Consider the following 23550-nt stretch of genomic DNA (forward strand, 5'->3'; position numbering starts at 1 on the left):
CATTTGTAAAGTGAAAGTGGTTAAGTGTGTCTATTGGTTTTAAAACTATGGAAGCAACTACATATTTTTGACTGAATTCACCATTTCCTGAAAATGAACAGTTTTGGACATACTGTACAGACTTCCACATTTCCACTCCAACAACAATAATGTGACAGTAACACCTCCTCATTGGACCTTGGTTCTGGGCGTGATCAGCCACACAGATCTGTGTGACTGGCACTGGTCTGCCGGGGGCGCTCCCAGCTGTCTCTAAACACACACACACACACACATGCACATGCACACGCACACGCACACGCACACACGCGCGCACAGCCCCCAGGAGATGCACTGATTACTGTGAGACATGTAGCCTTTACTTCCCTGCCTATCAGCATGGCCTTGTGAGAGAGTGGGGGGCAATCAACACTGTCACACATGGAGGGGGAGAGAGAGAGAGAGAGAGAGAGAGAGAGAGAGAGAGAGAGAGAGAGAGAGAGAGATTGCTTTGCCAGTGTAATTGCAATTGCAAACGGCAATGTAAATGCGTGTTTCGAATGACAATAGCGCCTTTGAAATAGAATTGAACTAAAATAAATTGAAATATGAGAGAGAGAGAGAGAGAGAGAGAGAGAGAGAGAGAGAGAGAGAGAGAGAGAGAGAGAGAGAGAGAGAGAGATAGCAGACACCATTCCTCCTAGGTAACATAAAGTCCCATAACACAGGCAGGCAGATAGATTGCCTATCCTCCCATGTGGCTGCATGTCCGTTGCGTTGCGTTGCCCGTGGTTACAGATGAGCTTTTAATGAGGTCTGGTGCTTTGGTTTCTATTGATTGTTTCATGTTAGCATCACTCTACAGCACAGCCATCACAAACCTCTTATCTCCACATTTAACCTTTTTTATTTGATTTAGTAAATTAATGTCCTACTTCATCATATAAGTGTTTGTTGCACAAAATAAGTGAGTTAAAAGTATGTTTTTAAAAAGTTTTCTTTTAAGCCATTAAAACTGGGAATGCATCTGTGTCATTTTTTTATTTCTTTGGCTGTTTAAAATTAGCAGATATACAACCTCGTACCGCGGCACAGATATACTGATATATTGATATATATACTGATATATATAGCAACATACGTTTAAAAACAAAAAAAAAAGATTTAGAAGACATCTGTAGAATCACCAGAAGCAAAGATTTGAGTTACAAATGTTCTCTTTAAAAATACATATATTTTCAAAGTAAAGATCTGAAAACACAATAAAAATACAATATTTTTTGAATATTTTTGAATAGCCAAAGAAATCTAAACATGACACAGATGCGTTCCCGGTCTTAATGGGTTAAGCCATTAAAACTGGGAAAGCATCTATGTGTCATTTTAGATTTGAACATACATTTTTCAGAAAACTCTTAGGATTCAGAACAGTGGTTTAGAACTGTGGTTCTGAAAAATAGCAGATGCACAAGCTCACAGGCAGCACGTCACTTTGTGCCGTGCTGAGAGCTTGTACATCTGCTATTTTTGAACATTTTATAATTATTGTTTGTTTTTTAACACAAATCTTCTCTTCTGGGGTGGGGTCCCTGGCACAACACATTTTCAGATGGCGGTCCGCGGCCAAATACAAATCATTTAGGGGGGTCCTTGGCACGAAAACGTTTGAGAACCACTGATTTAGAAGGCATTTGTCTCAGGTCGTATATGGGTTAAAATAATAATTTAAAAAAGGAACGGTACAAGGTTTCCACATGACAGCACAGCCCCATAAAGGCACAAGTGGCAGTTTAGTGCCAAGCTGACAAATATGTGTTTTTACTGCTGTGTTTTATGGAAGGCACAAGGCCAGAGACCACAGTGCACTGCCGGAAGGTATACAAGTACATTTACTCAACTGCTGTACTTACAGGTTAGGGTAAAAGTGATATGTTTTGTGTTCAAATACGTGTTAAATAGCTCTGTATTTCTGCTAGTACAAATTTTTCAGGTTAGGATACACATTAATCCAATCCAATCAGGAGAGAGCACTCAACAAAGGATACAGGATAAATAAGTGAAATTGGAAGTTGATGAAACAAAGAAATGCAGCAGACATCATTGGACCTGGAACACTATCAAATTGATGTTGATATGATGGGTACTTTCTCCTGATTGTCAGAAATTGAAAAAACACCTTCATTCTTTTTATACATAAATAAAACAATAATCACTTTTACTTTGGTACTGTAAGTACAGTTTGTACGTTTACTCTAGTAATACAGGACTTTTACAGACTTGCAACAGATTATTTTTGGTATTGTAACTAGGGGTCCACAGCAAAATGTGTTGCATCACACTCATTTTAACCACTTTATCCATATTTCATACCTTGGCTATTCAAAAATAGCAGAAACTCACAGCTTGTATATGAACTTGCACATCGGCTATTTTTTTACATTTTCAAAAGAATCTATAAAGTGTTTGGAAAATGTTGAATAATGTAGAATGCTATAGCACAAAACTTATCTTCTGAAGCAAAAACCTTTTTTAGACAGGGGTCCGCAACCAAATACACAATTCATGTGGGGGTCCTTGACATGAAAAGGTTTGGGAGCCAGTGTTCTAGACACGTGAGGCCGAGATGAAGTAGGGCTACTGGAAGCAGAGGCTCAGAATAAAGAATGCTGCATTCAATCCGGGAACACATCTCATGTCATTTTAGATTTCTTTGGCTATTCAAAAATAGCAGATCTACAAGCTCATAGCGCGGCACCGAGTGCCGTGCAACGAGCTCATAGATCTGCTATTTTTGAAAAATCGTGAAAATGTGTGCAAATCTTTGAATATATATATATTTTTTTAAAGCAAGCATTTGTAACTGTCAAATGATTCAACAAATATCTAACTTTTTCTGGAAAACTATTGTTGCACTATCAGTGGTGCTCAAACTTTTTCTTGTCATGGACCCCCAAAATTATGTTTTTGGGGGTCTTCAATACATTATGCTTCTACTCCACTACATCTCAGCGGCAGGCAAACTACTTTTTACTCCACACAATGATTTGAAAACTCTCAGTTACACGTTACTTTGTAGATTTTGATGATTAGTACAAAACATACATTAAGGCCTGTTCTATTACTGTCTATTAGATAGCAGATCTAAAAGCTCACAAGGTGTTGTGAGCTTGTAGATCTGCCAATTTCCAAAGAAATTGACTAATATTGAAAACGTTTTGAAAAACCATCATGAAGATATTCTGCATAATGAATACTTATACTTTTGCTAATTCAAGTTTATTTTGATGCCAATACTTTCGTATTTTTAAATAAACATTTTGGTATTGTTATTTAAGTAAATCTGCTATTTTCATAAAATGTTTGTACATTTGAAAACTTGTGAAATGGGCCATTCTGCATAATGCGTATAGAGCATACTTTTACTTTTGATACTTTAAGTATATTTTGAGGCCAATACTTTTGCACTTTTATTCAAGTACATTTTGAGTGCCAGACTTGTGCCCGTATAACATAACGGGGAGAACAATCAGAGTACTTGTTCCACCAGCTGGTCCATGGGGAACAGACCTGAGCCAGGGTGAGCCTTCACATTCATGAGGAACATAAAAAGGAATCCTGCTCCTTTGTAGTTTATTTCACATTGCGCCGTGATGTGGTAAATTGCCTCGCTGTAGCACAGTAACACTGTGACACACACACCCTGGACATTAGGGACACTCACACACACACACACACACACAAACACACACACACACACACACACACACACACACACACACACACACACACACACACACACACACACACACACACACACACACACACACACACACACACACACACACACACACACAGACACACACACACGCGTGCATAATATGTTATACTTATGAATGTCATTGTACGTTTTGTTCTTCGGCCATTTTAAACATAACCTTAAGCCGGGAAATAGACGATCTACAAGCGATGCATTTGTGAACTTGTAGATCGGCTCTTTTCTGTGTAAGACACCCGAGTATAAATCAGGCGTAACTACAACCACAACCCCTAAACCTAACCTCAAAATGTTTAATACTAACCCTAACCTCAACCTGTATCTGTTCCTAATTGTAGTAATCCCTGAATCTTTTTAACCATACAACAAGCGTTTCTCTTGTGAAGACCACGATATTTGTCCTAATGTCTATTATACACGTACACGCGCGTCTAGTAGATTTTCCACGCACGCACGCACGCGCGCGCACGCACGCACGCACGCACGCACACACACACACACACACACACACACACACACACACACACACACACACACACACACACACACACACACACACACACACACACACACACACACACACACACACACACACACACACACACACACACACACACCATGTTCACTAAGGAATGTCATGCTTCAACACAGCAGCAGTGGTAAGGTAACGGGTTGTGTGTGTGTGTGTGTGTGTGTGTGTGCGTGCGTGCGTGCGTGCGTGCGTGCGTGCGTGCGTGCGTGCGTGCGTGCGTGCGTGCGTGCGTGCGTGCGTGCGTGCGTGCGTGCGTGCGTGCGTGCGTGCGTGCGTGCGTGCGTGCGTGCGTGTGTGTTGGGAGGCGGGGAGCAAAAACAATTTCTTTCCTCTCTTCTGATGAAGTCAAAGTCCATCCATCTTCAACCGCTTATCCGGAGTCGGGTCGCGGGGGCAACAGTTCCAGCAGAGAGCTCCAGACCTTCCTCTCCTGAGCAACATTAGCAACTTCCTCCTGGGGGATCCCGAGGCGTTCCCAGGCCAGTGTGGAGATGTAATCCGCCCATCTGGTCCTTGGTCTGCCCCGGGGTCTCCTCCCAGTGGGACGTGCAGCGAGGACCTCCCTAGGGAGACGCTCGGGAGGCATCCGTACTAGATGCCCGAACCACCTAAGCTGGCTCCTTTCCAAGCGAAGGAGCAGCGACTCTACTCCGAGTCTCTCCCGGGTGACCGAACTTCTCACCCTATCTCTAAGGGAGATGCCAGCCACCCGTCTGAGAAAACTCATTTCGGCCGCTTGTACCCGCGACCTTATTCTTTCGGTCATGACCCACACTTCATGACCATAGGTGAGAGTAGGAACGAAGATTGCTCGGAAGACCGAGAGCTTTGCCTTCTGGCTCAGCTCTCTTTTCGTCACCACAGTGCGGTACAGCGACTGCAATACCGCTCCTGCTGCTCCGATTCTCCGGCTGATCTCCTGCTCCGTCCTCCCCTCACTCGTGAACAAGACCCCGAGATACTTAAACTCCTTCACCTGGGGCAAAGCCTCATTCCCTACCCGGACTGCACAATCCACCGGTTTCCTGCTGAGAACCATGGCCTCAGATTTGGAGATGCTGATTTTCATCCCAGCCGACGCACACTCGACTGCGAACCGATCCAGTGAGAGCTGAAGGTCCCGGACCGATGGTGCCATCAGGACCACATCATCCGCAAAAAGCAGTGACGCAACCCTTAGCTCACCGAACCGTATACCCTCTCCGCCACGACTTCGCCTCGAGATCCTGTCCATGAAAATCACAAACAGGATAGGTGACAAGGCGCAGCCCTGTCTGAGACCAACCCCCACTGGAAAATAATCCGACTTACTGCCGAGCACACGGACACAGCTCTCGCTTTGGGCGTACAGAGATTGGATGGCCCTCAACAAGGTCCCCCTCACCCCATATTCCCGCAGCACCTCCCACAGAAACTCCCGGGGGACCCGGTCATATGCCTTCTCCAAATCCACAAAACACATGTAGACCGAATATGCATACTCCCAGGCCCTCTCCAGGATCCCTGCCAGAGTAAAGAGTTGGTCAGTTGTTCCACGACCAGGACGGAAACCACATTGCTCCTCTTGAATCTGAGGTTCGACTATCGGCCGGACCCTCCTTTCCAGTACCTTGGCATAAACTTTCCCAGGGAGGCTGAGTAATGTGATACCTCTGTAATTGGCACACAACCTCTGGTCCCCCTTTTTGAAAAGTGGGACCACCACCCCAGTCTGCCACTCCCTCGGTACTGTCCCAGACTTCCACGCGATGTTGCAAAGACGTATTAACCAAGACAGCCCCTCAACACCCAGAGCCTTCAGCATTTCTGGACGAATCTCATCAACCCCCGGAGCTTTGCCACTGTGGAGTTGTTTAACTACCTCAGTGACTTCCTTCCGGGAGATTGACGCCGATCCCCCATCATCCTCAGGCTCTGCTCCTGTCAGGGAGGGTGGGTCTGATGTCATTGGGTTTAGGAGTTCCTCAAAGTGTTCCTTCCACCTCCCTACGACTTCCTCACTTGAAGTCAGCAGAGCCCCATCCTTGCTGTATACAGCTTGGATGGTTCCCCGCTTTCCCCTCCTGAGGTGCCGTATGGTCGTCCAGAACAACTTTGGTGCCGCCCGAAAGTCCTTCTCCATGGATTCCCCGAACTCCTCCCACACCCGCTGCTTAGCCTCCGTCACAGCTGTGGCTGCCGCCCTTCGGGCCTGTCGGTACCTTGCAACTGCCTCTGGAGTTCCCTGGGATATCATACCCCGATAGGCCTCCTTCTTCAGTCGGACGGCTTCCCTGACCACCGCTGTCCACCAGGGTGTTCGAGGGTTACCGCCCCTTGAGGCACCTAAGACCTTCTGACCACAGCTCACAGCCGCAGCTTTAGCAATAGAGGCTTTGAACATTGCCCATTCCTGTTCAATGCCCCCAACCTCCACAGGGATGCCAGAGAAGTCAAAGTCAAAAGTCAAAGTGACAGCGACAATACACCGACCCACCCAGTGGGTTTCTGATAACATGGAACTGAAACCATGTTTACTGGTACAGTACCACTATGACTGACAGACAGACAGACAGACAGACAGACAGACAGAAGCTGAATCCAATTGTACTGGTACAAATAGTCCTATGATGATAGGCGAGCAGTCAGCCATACTTTCATCTCCTGCAGGCAGTACTGAACACACACACACAGTCGCGCGCGCGCGCACACACACACACACACACACACACACACACACACACACACACACACACACACACACACACACACACACACACACACACACACACACACACACACACACACACACACACACACACACACACAATCTCATGTCATTACAGCTACATTGCAGCTGTACACACTCACTGCTGCCTCATTTCTCTGCATCACACATAATCTCTATATATCCCATTTTAGTACTTTCACTTTTGGTACTTTAAGTATATTTTGATGCCAATACTTTTGTGCTTTTACTCAAGTAACATTTTGAACACAGAAAGCCTGCAATTTCAATGTCACTGGTAGACGGGTTTCTGAACTGTCCACAGCCCAGAGTAGACAGAAATGCAACCATTTTATCATGAGCATTAGTGAGGACCAATTATAGGAAGATAGGTTGACAATGTGTGAAGTCGTCCTTTAAGTAAAATATCTGAGTACTTCTTCCACTTCTTCCACTCAGTCGCATCAGCGCTTCTCCAAAATAATATTGATAAATATGCAAATCCCCAATACTATGCAGTGTATGGCCAGATTATTATTATTACTTAGTTAGAATCTCCTTATATGTCATAAAAGGGACCCAGTCAGAGTCTTAGGAAATACAGAATTGTCCCTTATTTGGAAACTAAAAGTCGTGTCCCTTATTCAGTGGTGGAAAGTAACTAAGTACATGTACTCAAGTACTGTACTTAAGTAATTTTTAAGGTATTTTTACTTACTTCTACTCCACTACATCTCAGAGGCAAATATTGTAGTTTTACTCCACTACAATTATTTGAAAACTTTAGTTAGTTACTTTGTAGATTTTTTGCTATAGGTGTCTTTGCTACTCCTATAGCAAAGAGCTATAGGTGTAGAGGGAGAAAAGAGCAGACAAAGTAAAAAAAAAAAAAAAGAATCTGAAACACAATTGTACACAATATAGAGGTGGAACCTGCTTCAACTCTCTCTCAGCTAGGGGGTCCTTGGCCTGAAAAACGTTGAAGACCCCTGTTCTAGGCTTAGTAAACTAGACCTGTGTTGTCTGTCTACACCAAAAATTGTCTTTGCTCATAAGTCATCGCAACTCAACACGCTGTGAGCTTGTAGATCGGCTATTTTTTGGCTAATGTTAGCCCAGAATATGGATGCTGGGGTTCAAGTGGTTAATATAATACACAAAAACTGTACATAATTACATGCAGTGAGATTTTTTTTGGGGCGTCCCTTATTTGTCTTGGAAACGAGGGACGCCCGGCCGGGTGAGTATTTTCACATGCTGAAAAAGAAGTGTTGGGACCTTCGTTTCCATCATGTATCAGTGTCCTTGTCAGGGTCCTTGAAATGAAAAAGATTGAGAATCACTGAGAATCTATTGTACAGAGCACACAGCATGCAGGTTTACAGCTCATCATGTGTTTCCATGGCGACATGCAGCTGACATGCCGATGTTGCAGAGACGGTGACCTTTGAACCCCGGACCGCAGACAGCGCAGTGGGAGTGCGTCATCAAGTCACTATCAGCTAATGAACCCAATGTGTGTGTGTGTGTGTGTGTGTGAGCGAGTGTGCGTGTGCGTGCGCGCGCGTGTGTGTGTGTTTATCTCCATCCACATGGCTTTGCCACCAGAGAGTTTGTCAGCGTACTGATAAAGTCATGGGTCTGACACCTGACGTAGTCACTAATCTCACTCCTTTACTTAAGGCTGTACCACTTCTCCTCAGCTATTATTAGCATCCACACTGTATGGCTATTATCATTTTAATTAGCAGAAGCCAGCAGGTGCTTTAGTCCTGCTCTGGGCACGCTCAATGTGCACACACAAATTAAATTAAAAGCATTAAAAAGTATGTTTCTTCAATGCATTGCTGTATTGAAATGTAGACACGCTCTGAGCTTGTAGATAGACTATTTTCACTATATTTGAAATTAAGTGGCTTAAGTGGATGATTCATAATGTCTTTTTTTTTTCTTTTCTAGAAACGTGGAGTCAAAAGTACAATATTTGTCTTTGAAATGTAGTGGAGTTAAAGTGATGAGTATAAAATAATACAAACACTGTCCGGTACTCAAGTAAAGTACAGATACTTTTTTTAAACGCACAATACTCCAGTAAATGTACGTAGTTACTGTCCACAGTTACTGTCTTCCACTGCTGTTAACACATTGAGTTCAAAGGACGTCGTTTCAAATCCAACCGTCGAGTGCCATAAACGTTCCCCCTAAAAAAAGTGTTGAAAATTCCACAAGAGGGCGCTCTCACGCAACTTAGGAATGATCCCTCGACTCTGCTAGATGGAATCGACGGATGCGACGTCATCCCAAAAAACATCACTTCCGTCCGCTCCTATGTTAGGATGTAGAAAAACACTTCTAGCTTGGATTCTTTTTTGTTTTTGTTCCAGTGGATAGACGAGACCCTCCCCCATGCCCCGGACACTTTTTTATTTACATCCGTGTGCACGTCGTGGCTCCAAAGACCCTCAAAACACAGTTAAAAACGCTGACACTCTGAGGATGATTTGGATGTATAGTACCTGGCACTCAATGTGTTAAAAAGCCTCGCTGAATGTCTGAAAATGAACCCCCTGGGATTGCATTTCCCCCTGACCCTCCCAGATGTTCTGTAATGTCAAATTACAACTGAGGAATGGAACGCACACACACACCCAGTGTGGTGTGTGTGTGTGTGTGTGTGTGTGTGTGTGTGTGTGTGTGTGTGTGTGTGTGTGTGTGTGTGTGTGTGTGTGTGTGTGCAGTGGTGGAAAAAGTAAAAATATCAATACTGCAATGTGGAAGTACTCTGTTACAAGTAAAAGTCTGGAATTCAAAATGTACTTGAGTAAAAGTACAAAAGTATTGGTATCAGAATGTACTTAATGAACCAAAAGCAAAAGTACGAAAATGTTTGAAAATAGCCTAGGTATAAAATAAGGCTAAAGTGGTTAATGCATGTTTTATAATGTAATAATTTATATCTGCAAAGTAACTAATAACTAAAGTTTTCAAATAATTGTAGTGGAGTAAAAGTACAATATTCGCCCCTGAGATGTAGTGGAGTAGAAGTAAAATATTTGAAAATTGGAAATACTCCAGTAAAGAGTACAAAAATCCTCAAAATCCTCTTAAGTACAGTACTTGAGTAAATGTACTTAGTTACTTTACACCACTGTTTGTGTGTGTGCGTGTGCGTGTGCGTGTGCGTGTGCGTGTGCGTGTGCGTGTGCGTGTGCGTGTGTGTGTGTGTGTTGGGTGGGGGGGGGTAATCAGGGGGTGATGAATGGACTGTAGCTCACGCAGCCAAGTATGAAGGAATGCTCAAACATTAATCAGCCAATTTGAACGGTAAACAAATCATTATTCATTCACTGAACTGTGACTCTACTTTGGCTTGAAAATGGAACATGAATGGAGCACTATTTTCCAAACAACGTATATGCCAACATCATTTACAGCATAAGTATTCAAAATGACGTCCTATCCTACATTAAAACTGCCTAATGGGCGGGCGGTTGAGTGGACAGTGGACCCCCAGCATGATGTCAGTCACAACAGAAACCATCACAACGGCCGTGGCCCTCGGGGGCCCTTACCAACTAAGTTTGAGTGAGTCCCGGTCGTTATGGTTACTGCTGTTGGCACAGAACTACTGCCTTAATGTTGTTGTCATGGATACGCGCATACTCCCTTTTCCCCCCTTCTTCCGGGTTGGGAAATGTGACGGGCGGGGCCTATTTGTGGCCTCTGTGACACGTTTTGTGTCACAGAGGCGACCCATTGGTCGAAACCGTTTTCGCTCGTTCATTGTGTCGTGCCCCGGCCGTAATAAGCTGCAGTACCTATGAACGGCCAGAATGTCCAATGCGCTTCAATGCAACCTTGCCGGTGACACGGGGTCCGTTTGGTCCGGACCAATCCCAATGCAGTTACGTCCAAATATGGAGTGCGTTGTCTAACCTCAATGTGTCGTCACGGCATCAGGCGAAAACAAATCATATATGGGCACAAAAGGGGCTTGGGTTTTCACGACTAGAGATTTTTACTGGTCGACTAATTTGACCCAGTGGTAGTCGACTAGTCGATGTTAACCTATCAAAAAAGAAGGACAAAAAAGCTATTATTATCCTCCTGCCTTTATTTTTATGCCGTTTTAAGGGAAGCGCTTCTGGCACAGCAGCACAGCAGCGTCTCCAAGGATCCTCAAAAGGGGGTTATTGCCCAATAATAGGCTATTATTGGCCATACTTTTGACCCCCTTTTGATAAAAATAAAGGCAGGAGGATAATAATAATAGTAATGGCATTAAAACAATGCAAACAAAATATTTAAAAAAAATCAACTATTCGACTAGTACCAACAAGGTCGACTGTGGTTATATAGTCGGTGAAAGCCCTTCAGCAGACTATAGAGCGATGGGTGTGATGGATTGCATTGTGCCTCAGCCTGGGTGGTGGTGAGCAACATATTGTGCCATTTGACACCCGGGCAAAAAGCCCGTTAAAATGTGACACAGCTTGAGATCAGATGTCATGCACTGCTGTTCCGCTACGCAGCGGGTTTCTTTGGCCTGGGTTAATGGTGTGAGAGGGTAGGTGGTCTGGGTGTGTAGGAGGGTAGGTGGTCTGTGTGTGTGCGTGTGCGTGTGCGTGTGCGTGTGCGTGTGTGTGTGTGTGTGCGTGTGTGTGTGTGTGTGTGATGAATCCAGTGGTGGAAAAAGTACTCAAATTCTTTACTTAAGTAAAAGTATCAATACTGCAATATAGAAATACTCTGTTAAGTAAAAGTCCAGAATTCTAAATTTACTTGATTGAAAGTACAAAAGTATTGGTATCAAAATGTACTTAAAGTACCAAAAGTAAAAGTACTAACATGTTTGAAAATAGCAGATGTACAAGCTCTGTCTGTGTGTAAACAAAGACGATCCATGTACCAACCCCTAAAGGGTAACATTTTCAGAGGCTAGCTGTCATGGTAGTTTTCACCCGCGCAGCCAGGCTGAAGGCACCATATACCGGGAATAATGCACGTATTTCCCACCTACCCAGCTGGCCACAGAACATTTATATTATGATCGCGTGTCAGACCGTTGGTAAACACAAAGGGGATAACTGTTCGTCGTCCAGAGAAAAGAAAATATAACCAGAGCTTTCCTTTTGTTTTTATACCATGTGAAAACTACGATGTCTTAGCCAAAACCAGGGCAAAATCAGTCAACTCAAGATAAAACCGGAAAGAGCGCGATCGTTTATTTATAATCGTTTATATAAAAATCTCGTTTTTCTCGTCGACGGCATGCAGAGAAAAACGAGAAATCAAAGGCAGGCAAAGAGTTAAGATGCAGAGTATCAGTGTGTGCCGCGTTATGAGCTTGTAGATCTGATATTTTGGAAAACTCTTGACAATGTGTGCAAATCTTTGCCGGGCTGGTTCTATTTGTACACTCTCAAGAGTTACCAACGGATAAATGATCTCTGGGGATTGTCTTACGTACGTTCCTGTTTCATCCCCAATAAGGCCCTCAGGACCAGAGCGGAACAATTGTCTGGTGGAGCCAGAATCACTATCGACCCAACTCGCTACATCAGAGAGAGAGAGAGAGAGAGAGAGAGAGAGAGAGAGAGAGAGAGAGAGAGAGAGAGAGAGAGAGAGAGAGGGTGAGCTGAGGCCACTGGAGGGAGCGCTGCTTCAAGATGAGAAAACTCGTAAAGTTAGTCAAGGAGAAAAATGGGAGTGTTGACTCTGTTGTACAGTAGTTTATATTCTCTGTAGGAACGTCACACAACCAGAGGTGGACAGTAAAATGGTACATGCGTGTGATCAACAGTGGTGGAAAAAGTACTCAAACGTTTTACTTAAGTAAAAGTACCAATACTGCAATGTAGAAGTACTAGTAAAAGTTCGGAATAAAAAATGTACTTGAGTAAAAGTACAGAAGTATTGGTAGCTCACAATGCGTCACAATGCGTCGCATTGTGACGCATTGTGAGCTTGTAGATCTGCTATTTTCAAATGGCCGAATTATATATAGGGCTGAAGTGTTTTGCGATAATAATCAAAGTCTAAAAAGTAACTAGTAACTAAAGTTTTCAAAGAATTGTAGTGGAGTAAAAGTACAATATTTGCCTCTGAGATGTAGTGGGATAGAAGTAAAAGTACTGACAATTGGAAATACTCCAGTAAAGTAGAAAATACCTCAAATTACAGTACAGTACAGTAAAGTAAAGTACAGTACTTGAGTAAATGTGTAGCACTGCCACATAATAGGGGAGGCGAGTGGCTCCTTCCCGAAGTCACAGATGTGCCGGTGAGAAAGTGCAGCGGGTTGTGGGGAAAGGAAGAGCAATTCATCAACGTTAAGCCATTCAATCCGGTAAATTGCAATTCAAAAATAGCCGATCTACAAGCTCGTACGGTGCCGCGCTATGAGCTTGTAGATCTGCTATTTTTTAATCTATCTATGATATATCTATTTCGGAAAAATCGTGAAAATGTGTGCAAATCTTTGAATATTTATTCTTTTAAAGCAAAGATTTTTTAACTCAAATCTTTGCTTCTGGGGGTCCCTGGAACTACATATTTTGAGATGGGGTTCTGCGGCCAAATACATATCATGGTTGTTGTTTGGTTTCTACATCAGTGGTGCTCCAACTTTTTCCATGTCAAGGACCCCCAAAATAATATGTATCTCAAAATATTTTGTCCCAGGGGACCCCCAGAAGCAAATACTGGCGTTAACAAAAATATATACATATTGAAAGATTCGCACAAGTTGTCGAGATTTTTCAAAAATAGCAGATCTACAAGCTCACAGCGCTTGTAGATCTGCTATTTTTGAATAGCCCACGAAATAAAAAAAATGACACACAGATGCGTTCCCGCTCTTAATGGTTTAAAGACGAGGGTATAATAGAATGAGACCTGACGCCTGTGGAAGAGACTTAATTAACTTTCTATCTGCCGCCTGAGGAGGTGTCAGTGTACAGACAGTATATTGTCTCTTGTCGGGTGGAAACCTCATGTGTCCAAAACTGTTACTTTTCAGGATTCGAATAAAACAATTTGCAAAAGTAGCAGATCCACACCTGCTATACCTTTGATGCTTCTGTGTGACGCTGCAGTATGATCAAGTAGGAAGTTCATTTACGAGAAAAATGAAAGAATACAAAAAGTGAAAATATGGAGATAAGAAGTTTCTGCCCTACAGCAACCATTATGAGCTCTGCGGGGAGGTGTCAGTACATTCAGTATGTGGAGGGGAGACATGTGTCAGGTACATATCTCTGCTGTCAGGCAGAATTTTTTTTCAGGAAATGACAAAAACAAAACAAAAAGTGGAGTTAGGAGGTTTTGTTCATCATTGATAAGAACAGCTGAATGGACCTCCAAGCTCACAATGAGGTTGGAGGTCAAAAGGGGGTGGAGCCTGGAGTCAGCAAAACCAGCTAACTCCACCCCCCTTTGATGGACGTGGCTGGTTTAGCAGAAAGGTTGAGGATCCAATGGGGTTAGCTGCTTTTGTCAGAAGCGCTTTTTAATACTTTTCATTGGTTATATTATATAACATTATAAAAAAATATAATATAATATTTTTTTAATCAACACACAGACGTGTGAAAAAAAAAAAGCAAAAGCGTCAAAATGGACTTTCGGCCGGATAGCAACGAATGAGCTTCTGGAACGGAGATACCATGTGAGATCCATCAGAGCATATCACATCATCACTTAATCCCAAATAGCTGATCTACAAGCTCACAACGCGTCGCATTGTGAGCTTGAACTTTTGGTACTTTAAGTACATGTTGATGCCAATACTTTTGTACTTTTACTCAAGTAACGCTTTGAACACAGGCCTTTTACTTGCAAATTGTGGTATTGATACTTTTACTCAAGTAAAATATCTTCTTCCACCACTGCCAGAGACAAAAGAAAATCCTCATGGAGGTCCTTGAAATGAGAAAGGCTGAGAATGACCTGCTGTACATGCTGGCTCAGACACACAGTGCGTGTGGAGGCACAGCGAGACTGGACGAGGAAGCCGATAATTGAGATAATACACAACAAAGTCATTAGTGGGAAAATCGTTACGTTTGTTGTACTTTGAGAACACGCACGCACGCAAGCACGCGCACACACACACACACACACACACACACACACACACACACACACACACACACACACACACACACACACACACACACACACACACACACACACACACACACACACACACACACACACACACACACACACACACACACAGCTAGCTAGCCATAATGACGGTCCAAGTGTTTATGAAGTAGCAGCAGTGGTGGAAGAAGTAATCAGATATTTTACTTAAGTAAAAGTAATACCACGATATAGCAATACCATGATATAACAATACTCTGTTACAAGTAAAAGGCCTGTGTTCAAAACGCGTTGTGAGCTTGTAGATCGGCTATTTTCAAATAGTCTAGGTATAAAATAGGCCTAAAGTGGTTAATGTATGTTTTATAATATAATAATCTATATCTGCAAAGTAACTACTAACTAAAGTTTTCAAATAATTGTAGTGGAGTAAAAGTACAATATTTGCCTCTGAGATATAGTGGCGTAGAAGTAAAAGTACTGAAAATTGGAAACACTCGAGTAAAGTATAAATACCTCACAATTGTACTTGAGTACATGTAGGCTACTTAGCTACTTTACACCACTGAGTAGCAGTAACTCAAAAATAAAAGACATTACGGAGAGACTGGGTCTGTGTGTCTCTTAGACATTAACAGTCAGTTGTGTTACAGGACTTTAGGAAACCATGAATGGAGGTGGGCCAGACATGCATGTGTGCATCTATAACAGTCGGTCTCATTGTGCTCATTTAAAGACGGGGTGCCGTGATTTTCAGTGATTATTTCCCCCCCTAAAACATAATCATCAGGTATTATGGTTATACTAGGAGGAAGATTGTTTTCAAAAAAGTGTACAGAAATTGTTAAAATTATGTTTTTATGTGGACACGCCTCCAGTTCATTAAGTATACCTGGTTCTCACCTTAGCACCTCCTCCACCACCTTAGCACCACCCACCTGTCCTAGTCCCTCCTCCTCCTCACCTGTTGTGTTGTGTTATGATAATGAGGGGGAGGGTATATTTTTTGTCACTAAAGCGCTGTTTTTCTATTGGCACGTTTGACGGTTTGAAGGTTTCAGCCTCCAGGAAGAAACTCAAAATAGTCAGAGAAGACATAAAACACCATAAAAACACCAGGGGGCTTAAAGGGATACTTCACTTTCACATAAAATAAACATTTAAAAAATATATAAAAAATAAATGAAAAAAGTAATGGAAAATTCATGGCCCCCTCACGCATTAGAGTGTCCTACTAATGTGTGAGGGGGCCTTTATTTTGCCATAACTTCTTTCATTTTTTTTTAATATATATTTTTTAATGTTTATTTTATGTGAAAGTGAAGTATCCCTTTAATGAAGTTCTTTCAACCTCATAGACACATGAAAAACTGAAAAAGTGCAAAACCATGGCACCACCTCTTTAAAATAGCTACATTCTAATAAACGCTGCGTCACAGAGTGCGTCACACCACAAATCCCTGCCATTTTTCAGGGACCGAATTCCTTCCCTTGAACAAAACGGAACAGCACAAACACAACGATGGTTCCTGTCATGCATGCGGGGGAATTGACACGGCTGCCTTGTAATGAAGCGTTGCATACATAATGCGTACATAATGAAAGCAAATCCTCTGTCACCATGGTGGAAAGTAACTAAGTACATTTACTCAAGTACTGTACTTAATTACACTGTTGACTGGTATTTTTTACTTTACTGGGGTATTTAAAAATGTAAATACTTTTACTTCTATACCACTACATCTCAGGGGCAAATAATATTGTAATATTTTTACTCCACTACATTTATTAGAAAACGTCAGTAACTAGTTACTTTATAGATTTTGAATATTATTACAAAACATACAAACCACTTCAACCCTACTTTGGCTGTTGAAAATAGCCGATCTACAAGCTCACAACGTGTTGCTTTGCGACACGTTGCGACATGGGTCATACTGCATACTGGGTACTTTTACTTTTGGTACTTTAAATACATTTTGATGCCAATGCTTTCAAACTTTTACTCAAGTAAATTTTGAATTCCAGACTTTTACTTGTAACAGAGTATTTCTACATTGCAGTATTGACTTTGAGTACTTTTTCCTACTTGAGTAGTTTCTAAAATGTTTACTACAATATTTTTTTATGGCAGTAATATTGTACTTTTACCTCGGTACATATTTCCAATACTCTACTCAGCCCTGAACAGCTGACAGTGTGTTTAATTGAACAGCTTCTGTGTGACGGCACACTGTTTATCTCTTACATGTGAAAGGCCTGCGCGCGCGCACACACACACACACACACACACACACACACACACACACACACACACACACACACACACACACACACACACACACACACACACACACACACACACACACACACACACACCCTTGTTACCGTGCTTAAGAGACATTTTTATTATTGCTTTCTATTGACAAAAATAATTGCTGATGATTATCAAAATCTATAACGTCACCTTAAGTCTATAACCCCCACCCCCCGGTTTGGAAGGCAAGGACCGTTTAATGTTAACATTTCCCCCCACCGCCCTCATGGAGAGGACACGCACGCACGCACGCACGCACGCACGCACGCACGCACGCACGCACATAGACGTTCCACTTTAAAGGCATTTTGAGAGGCTGAAAGCAGCCGGCATCACTTCACTTTTATGGCACCTCCGCGCTTAACGTGCAATCAAAGCCATTCATGCAGATCTACAGTACAGCGCACACACGCACGCACACGCACACGCACACGCACACGTGCGCACGCACACACACACGCACACACACACACACACACACACACACACACACACACACACACACAGTGGTGGAAAAAGTACTCACATTTCTTACATAAGTAAAAGTATCAATACGGCATTGTAGCAATACTCTGTTACAAGTAAAAGTCTGGAATTCAAAATTTACTTGAGTAAAAGTACAAAAGTATTGGTATCAAAATGTACTTAATGTACCAAAAGTAAAAGTACTAAAATGTTTGAAAATAGCAGATCGGCTATTTTCAAACAGCCTATGTACAAAATAGGGCTGAAGTGGTTAATGTATGTTTTATAATGTAATCAGTTATATCTGCAAAGTAACTAAAGTTTTCAAATAATTGTAGTGGAGTAAAAGTACAATATTTGCCTCTGAGATTAGAGTATAAGTAAAAGTACTGAAAATTGGAAATACTCCAGTAAAGTAAAAAATACCTCAAAATTGTACTTCAGAGATAATAAAAAAAAACTCGCCACCTGATTGGCCAACCTTCGCTGTCAATCACAGAACATTGAGCGAGGACGCTGATAGGACAGTTCACACAGACACGAACGCGCACGGACCGCACATGCGTGCATTTCATTTACGTCCCGGACAGAGCCGGATACCGGATGTCAAAACATAAATAGTAGGGAAAATACGGAGGACTGTGTTTCAATGCAGGAAAACACCCCAGCATCATTATATAGTGGCTGATAGAGGGGAAAAATGCAATATATATAAACATCTTTTTAAATGTAGGCTTAAAGTTACCTAGAATCCCTTTAAGTACAGTACTTGAGTAAATGTAAAATGTACTTAGTTACTTTACACCACTGCACGCACGCACGCACGCACGCACGCACGCACGCACACACACACACACACACACACACACACACACACACACACACACACACACACACACACACACACACACACACACACACACACACACACACACACACACACACACAGTAAGAGCACAGTATTATGTACAGTAGCTCGTAGTGAAATGCGGGGTTGTGATGAGTCATTCAGCAGAACGCTGTCACTGTTTGAATGCTCACTGTTGTTGACTGTGAACAGTAGGACTAATACCATGATGCTTGTATGTGTCACTGTCAGCCTTTTCAGGTGCGCTACTGATTGGCTACGATCGGCTTCCAAAGTTGCACATACACTGCCAGTATAGACGAATCCACAGACGCGCTGCCTGTAGCTGCCTGTAGGCGGCCATTGCTGCGGTGTCGCGTCCGCTGAGCGTTGACACCGCAGCAATGGCTGCGCGCAGGGCAGCGCTCCGTAGATTCGTGTATAGGCTAAGGAAGAACCACCACCCCAAACCAGCCTCATGGTGGCGCTATAACAGCTAGCTTCACTTTTTGCCTATACCTCTTAAACCGTAGGTCGTTACAATCACATTTTTGGATTCCTTGGATCATGACGCAGCTCCACATCTAGGCCCCGGCCAAATTGTGTGCCAGACAATATTTTCAGTATTTTCATACCTGCCAGCTTGCCCGGGGGGAGAAATGTAACTCTCGCTTGTTCTCTATGGTCGGCCGGTCTGGCCGCTGTTTTCCTAATAATAAGCACGGATCGCCTCGCAAAAATCACTGCCAGCACAAGTGTTTCAGTCATGCATGCTTTGTACTCCGGTCGTCTCTAAGAGATTCATTTGCAATTTACACTCAACAGCCGTGTGGAACAACACATCTCGTTAGAATCATCACAAGCAGCCTGTGTCTCCCCCACAGGGAGGGCCGCATGCAGCCAGGCCGGGAGCAGAGAGAGAGGCTCTCTCTCCAGCAGTGGTGTAAAGTAACTAAGTACATTTACTCAAGTACTGTACTTAAGTACAATTTTGAGGTATTTTTTTACTTTACTGGAGTATTTCCCATTTTCAATGCTTTTACTTCTACTCCGCTACATCTCAGAGGTAAATATTGTACTTTTACTCCACTACGATTATTTGAAAACTTTAGTTATTAGTTACTTTGCAAATATAAATTATTACATTATAAAACATACATTAACCACTTTAGCCCTATTTTATACATAGGCTATTTGAAAATAGCCGATCTACAAGCTCAAAATGCGTCGCGATGCGACACGTTGTGAGCTTGTAGATCGGCTATTTTCAAACATTTTAGTACTTTTACTTTCGGTACTTTAAGTGTATTTTGATGCGAATGCTTTTGTACTTTTACTCAAGTAACAATTTGAACTGAGGCCTATTTTACTTGTAACGGAGTATTTCTACATTGTGGTATTGCTACTTTTACTTCAGTAAAATATCTGAGTACTTCTTCCACCACACTGCTCTCCACTCCGTTCTTTTCCCTCGAAACCTGCCTTTTTGAAGTGCTCTCAAGAAAGCTGAGGGGCTGCATGGATGGATCCTCCATAGATACACACAGCCAACACGCTCCACAGTGAGCAGAAAAGACGAAACAAAAGCCTTTGAAAGTGCCATGGAGCTTTTTGAAGGCCTGTGCGTGCCATTTGCCTCGGCGCTGCCAACGGTTTTCATCTCTCGCCGACGCAGTCTAACCCATTCTAGCCGGGAACGCATCTGTGTCACTTTAGATTTCTTTGGCTATTCAGAAATAGCAGATCTACAAGCTCGTAGCGCGGCACCGAGTGCCTACGAGCTTGTAGATCTGCTTTTTTTAATCGAACAACAAATGAACATTTTGCTTTTCCAAGCGATCATTTTTAACTCAAATCTTTACTTCTGGGGTCCCTGGAACAAAATACTTTCAGATGGGGGTCCGCGGCCAAATACATACAATTTTGGTTGGTCCTTGACATGAAAAAGTTTTAGCACCACTGATATTATAGCAACAAACGTTAAAAAAAAAATTAGGATTTAGAAGACATTTGTAGAATCACACATTAAAAAAAAAAATCAACAAAACAAATAGCAGATCTACAAGGTTGTACTGTATGTATAGCTCGTATATCTGCTATTTTTGAATATCCCAAGGAAATCTAAAAATGACACAGATGCGTTACCGGCTTGAATGGGCTCTCTCTCTCTCTCTCTCTCTCTCTCTCTCTCTCTCTCTCTCTCTCTCTCTCTCTCCCTCTCTCTCTCCCCCCCCCCCCCCCCCCCCCCTCGTTTGTGGAAGAGCTGGCCAGGCCTGGCTGAACAGTGCTAATGAAGTCGGAGGCAGAGCAGACACGTATAGTGAGGGATGAGGGCATGGCACCGACAGCAGAGCATTCTCCCCAACCTGCTCATTAGGATCAGCGTCTTGCTCAAGAACACTTCAACACGAAACCCAGTGGGAGCCGGGCGGGGATCAAACCGGGAACCTTCCAGTGCCAGCTTAACGGAAGTGTTTTAGGTGCTGGGGGGGGGCACCCTTGAGGGGGGCACCAAACGGCGTGGAGAAAGTGAAAGAAGACAAAAAGCGTTGAAATGTAGATACAGCTGCTGCTGAGGGAGCGCTAAAACAGTGAAACGTGCCAGTGAAGCGCCATTTTTTTTGCCCCTGACAAAACGGTCACCGGGGCCACCGAAACGGGTCGTAGCACAGGGCACCACGAAGGGTTAATCCGGCCCTGCCCCAAGCGGAGGGCTCTCTTCCCCTATAGCCACTGCCGCCCATGGGGAGCATGCAAGGGTGCCTTTTGCACACGCCTCACTGTTTCTCACCTTCAGAGATGCATGTTTTCCTTTCTTCTAAGAGCGATACCCTTCAAGCGCACCATCTTTCTCATGGTGTAATGTGAGACTTCGGCTGCAAGGAAGTGATTTGATCCCAGGAGCCTGTTCCGTGTTTCTGCCAGTATCTGTTCTCTCCACTCTCCCGCTGAGAGAGGTCCCCCCCCCCCCCACGGCTGGGAGGGCAGAGCGGGGTTCATCTTCTATCGGAGTGGATTTAGAGGATGGGGGGGTGAGGGGTGGCTTTCTAAAAAGCAAAAAAGGAATGTCTGACGCAAAAAAAAAAAAAAAAGTATTCATCCACTGCATGGAGGGCGGACTGGGGCCTGAAGCGAGGTCTCTACAGCCAATCTCTCTCTTTTATAACCAAGACTATAACGTTTGGGACTTTTTTTTCCTAGTGTGGAGTAGAGAATTATTATGAAAATGTGTTGGAGGAGGGACTGAGGGGTGGTGAGGAGGAGGAGGGGTGAATTGAAGAAGGAAAAAAAATGTTTACCTGAAGGAGGCGGACTTCCATTTCCGGCAGGGGTAGCGTCTCCTACACGCAGGGACGATGAGGCCCAGTCCGCCGTCGTCCGAGTCGTCCGCGGGCAGCGAGCCATGGCGTCTGTCGACGAGACAAACACAGGGGACATGTGTTGCAGCGTTCACGACACAACAAATAACTATGACGTTTAACCACTTAAGCCACAGCATCCGTATCGTGGAGAACGCTTTCGCAGAAAATAGCAGATCGACAAGCTCACAACGCAATGCAACTAATAGTGGCATGCTCTCCTAAATGTAGTTTAAATTTACTGAGATACAGACAGTCAGTCGGTCGCGAGCACACGCACGCACGCACGCACGCACGCACGCCCGCACGCACACACGCACGCACACACACACACAGCGAGCTCCACAAAGATGTGCACCTATAGTCATAAAGTCATATTCCTTTATAATGTATTCAAAGTCCATTTGTTTTCGGCAGTCACACTCAATGGCAAGTATGTTATAGACCAGGGCTATTCAACTAGATTAGGCAGGGGGCCACACTTGTAAAATTACTTGAAGTCAGGGGCCACAAGACCTAGTCTCGCGTAGCCAGACTATATCACTGCGTGGATATGAGTCTGGTGCTTCCATGAGGACGTTTTTTTTCCCCAAGGGGCGGGATCAAAACAATGGCCCTCGACGCAATTGGTTAGACCTACAACCAACTACCAATTACAGTCTCCCATATTCAAATACTGGGCCCTGATTGGTCACTCACGTCTTCTGGAGCAGGAAATGGATTCTCTATGGAGCGGTGCCAGACCCAAATCGCAGAGTGCAATTTTTTTTTTGCACTTGCAGATTCGTCTGGTCCCAGGCTACACAAGACCGTGACAACAAAACCGTTTAACCGCTTGTTGTGTGCTATAGGTGCGATTGGACACAATAATGGACACATTAACATGTCCATTATGGTAACTTGTTAGGGCCTGCTTCATACTGCATCCATGCATTTTGATGTTTGAGAGGAACATTTTTGTGTCAGTCCTTTATAGTGCTCAGGCTTAGATTTTGATATTAAGAAAATAGGAAGTAGATATTTCAGTATGTTGTGTGCACGGGTCCCTGACATGGAAAGCATCTTTGTAAATAGAGTATTGGGGACCGTGGAGGTGAAGTGTTTACATGTTCGAATGAATGAAAGGATTTTTCATTTTGTTTGTTTTGAGCACCCGGGTGATAAGAGTTCAAGGTCTTATGATGTATTTGAAGTGGATGAAGATGGCAAAGATGGAAGATGGACAAAATCCACAAAGAAATAGCTCATACAAGATAATGGATGCATAAGGAGAATACATTATTTGGTTTAGTCAACAACATCCACTCAAAACTCAGAAATTGTTACAAAATGGATGGTTTGTGATGGATGAACTGCACTCCAACCCCCTGTTGTGGTTTGTAGTGACATGGTGAAAATAATAACAATAATTGCCGAACTACTTGAAAGCTACATTGAAAGTAGTTAGAAGCATGGACGTA

The 23550-nt window shown here is 43.3% G+C and overlaps 1 protein-coding gene across 1 annotated transcript in view; it reads right to left on the reverse strand.

Moving 5' to 3' along the window:
- LOC308082046 (E3 ubiquitin-protein ligase TRIM35-like) overlaps positions 1-23550 on the reverse strand; it is a gene marked incomplete at both ends in the record, with an annotated part of 105011 nt that overhangs the window by 39106 nt on the left and 42355 nt on the right. Inside the window, one exon of the mRNA XM_080423656.1 lies at positions 22031-22141. Within this exon, the coding sequence (XP_080279782.1) occupies positions 22031-22141 (111 nt within the window). The remainder of the gene's footprint in view (positions 1-22030; positions 22142-23550) is intronic.

The sequence above is a fragment of the Gymnoscopelus braueri genome (assembly GCF_963280865.1).
Source record: "Gymnoscopelus braueri genome assembly, chromosome: 3".
NCBI classification, from domain to species: Eukaryota; Metazoa; Chordata; class Actinopteri; order Myctophiformes; family Myctophidae; genus Gymnoscopelus; species Gymnoscopelus braueri.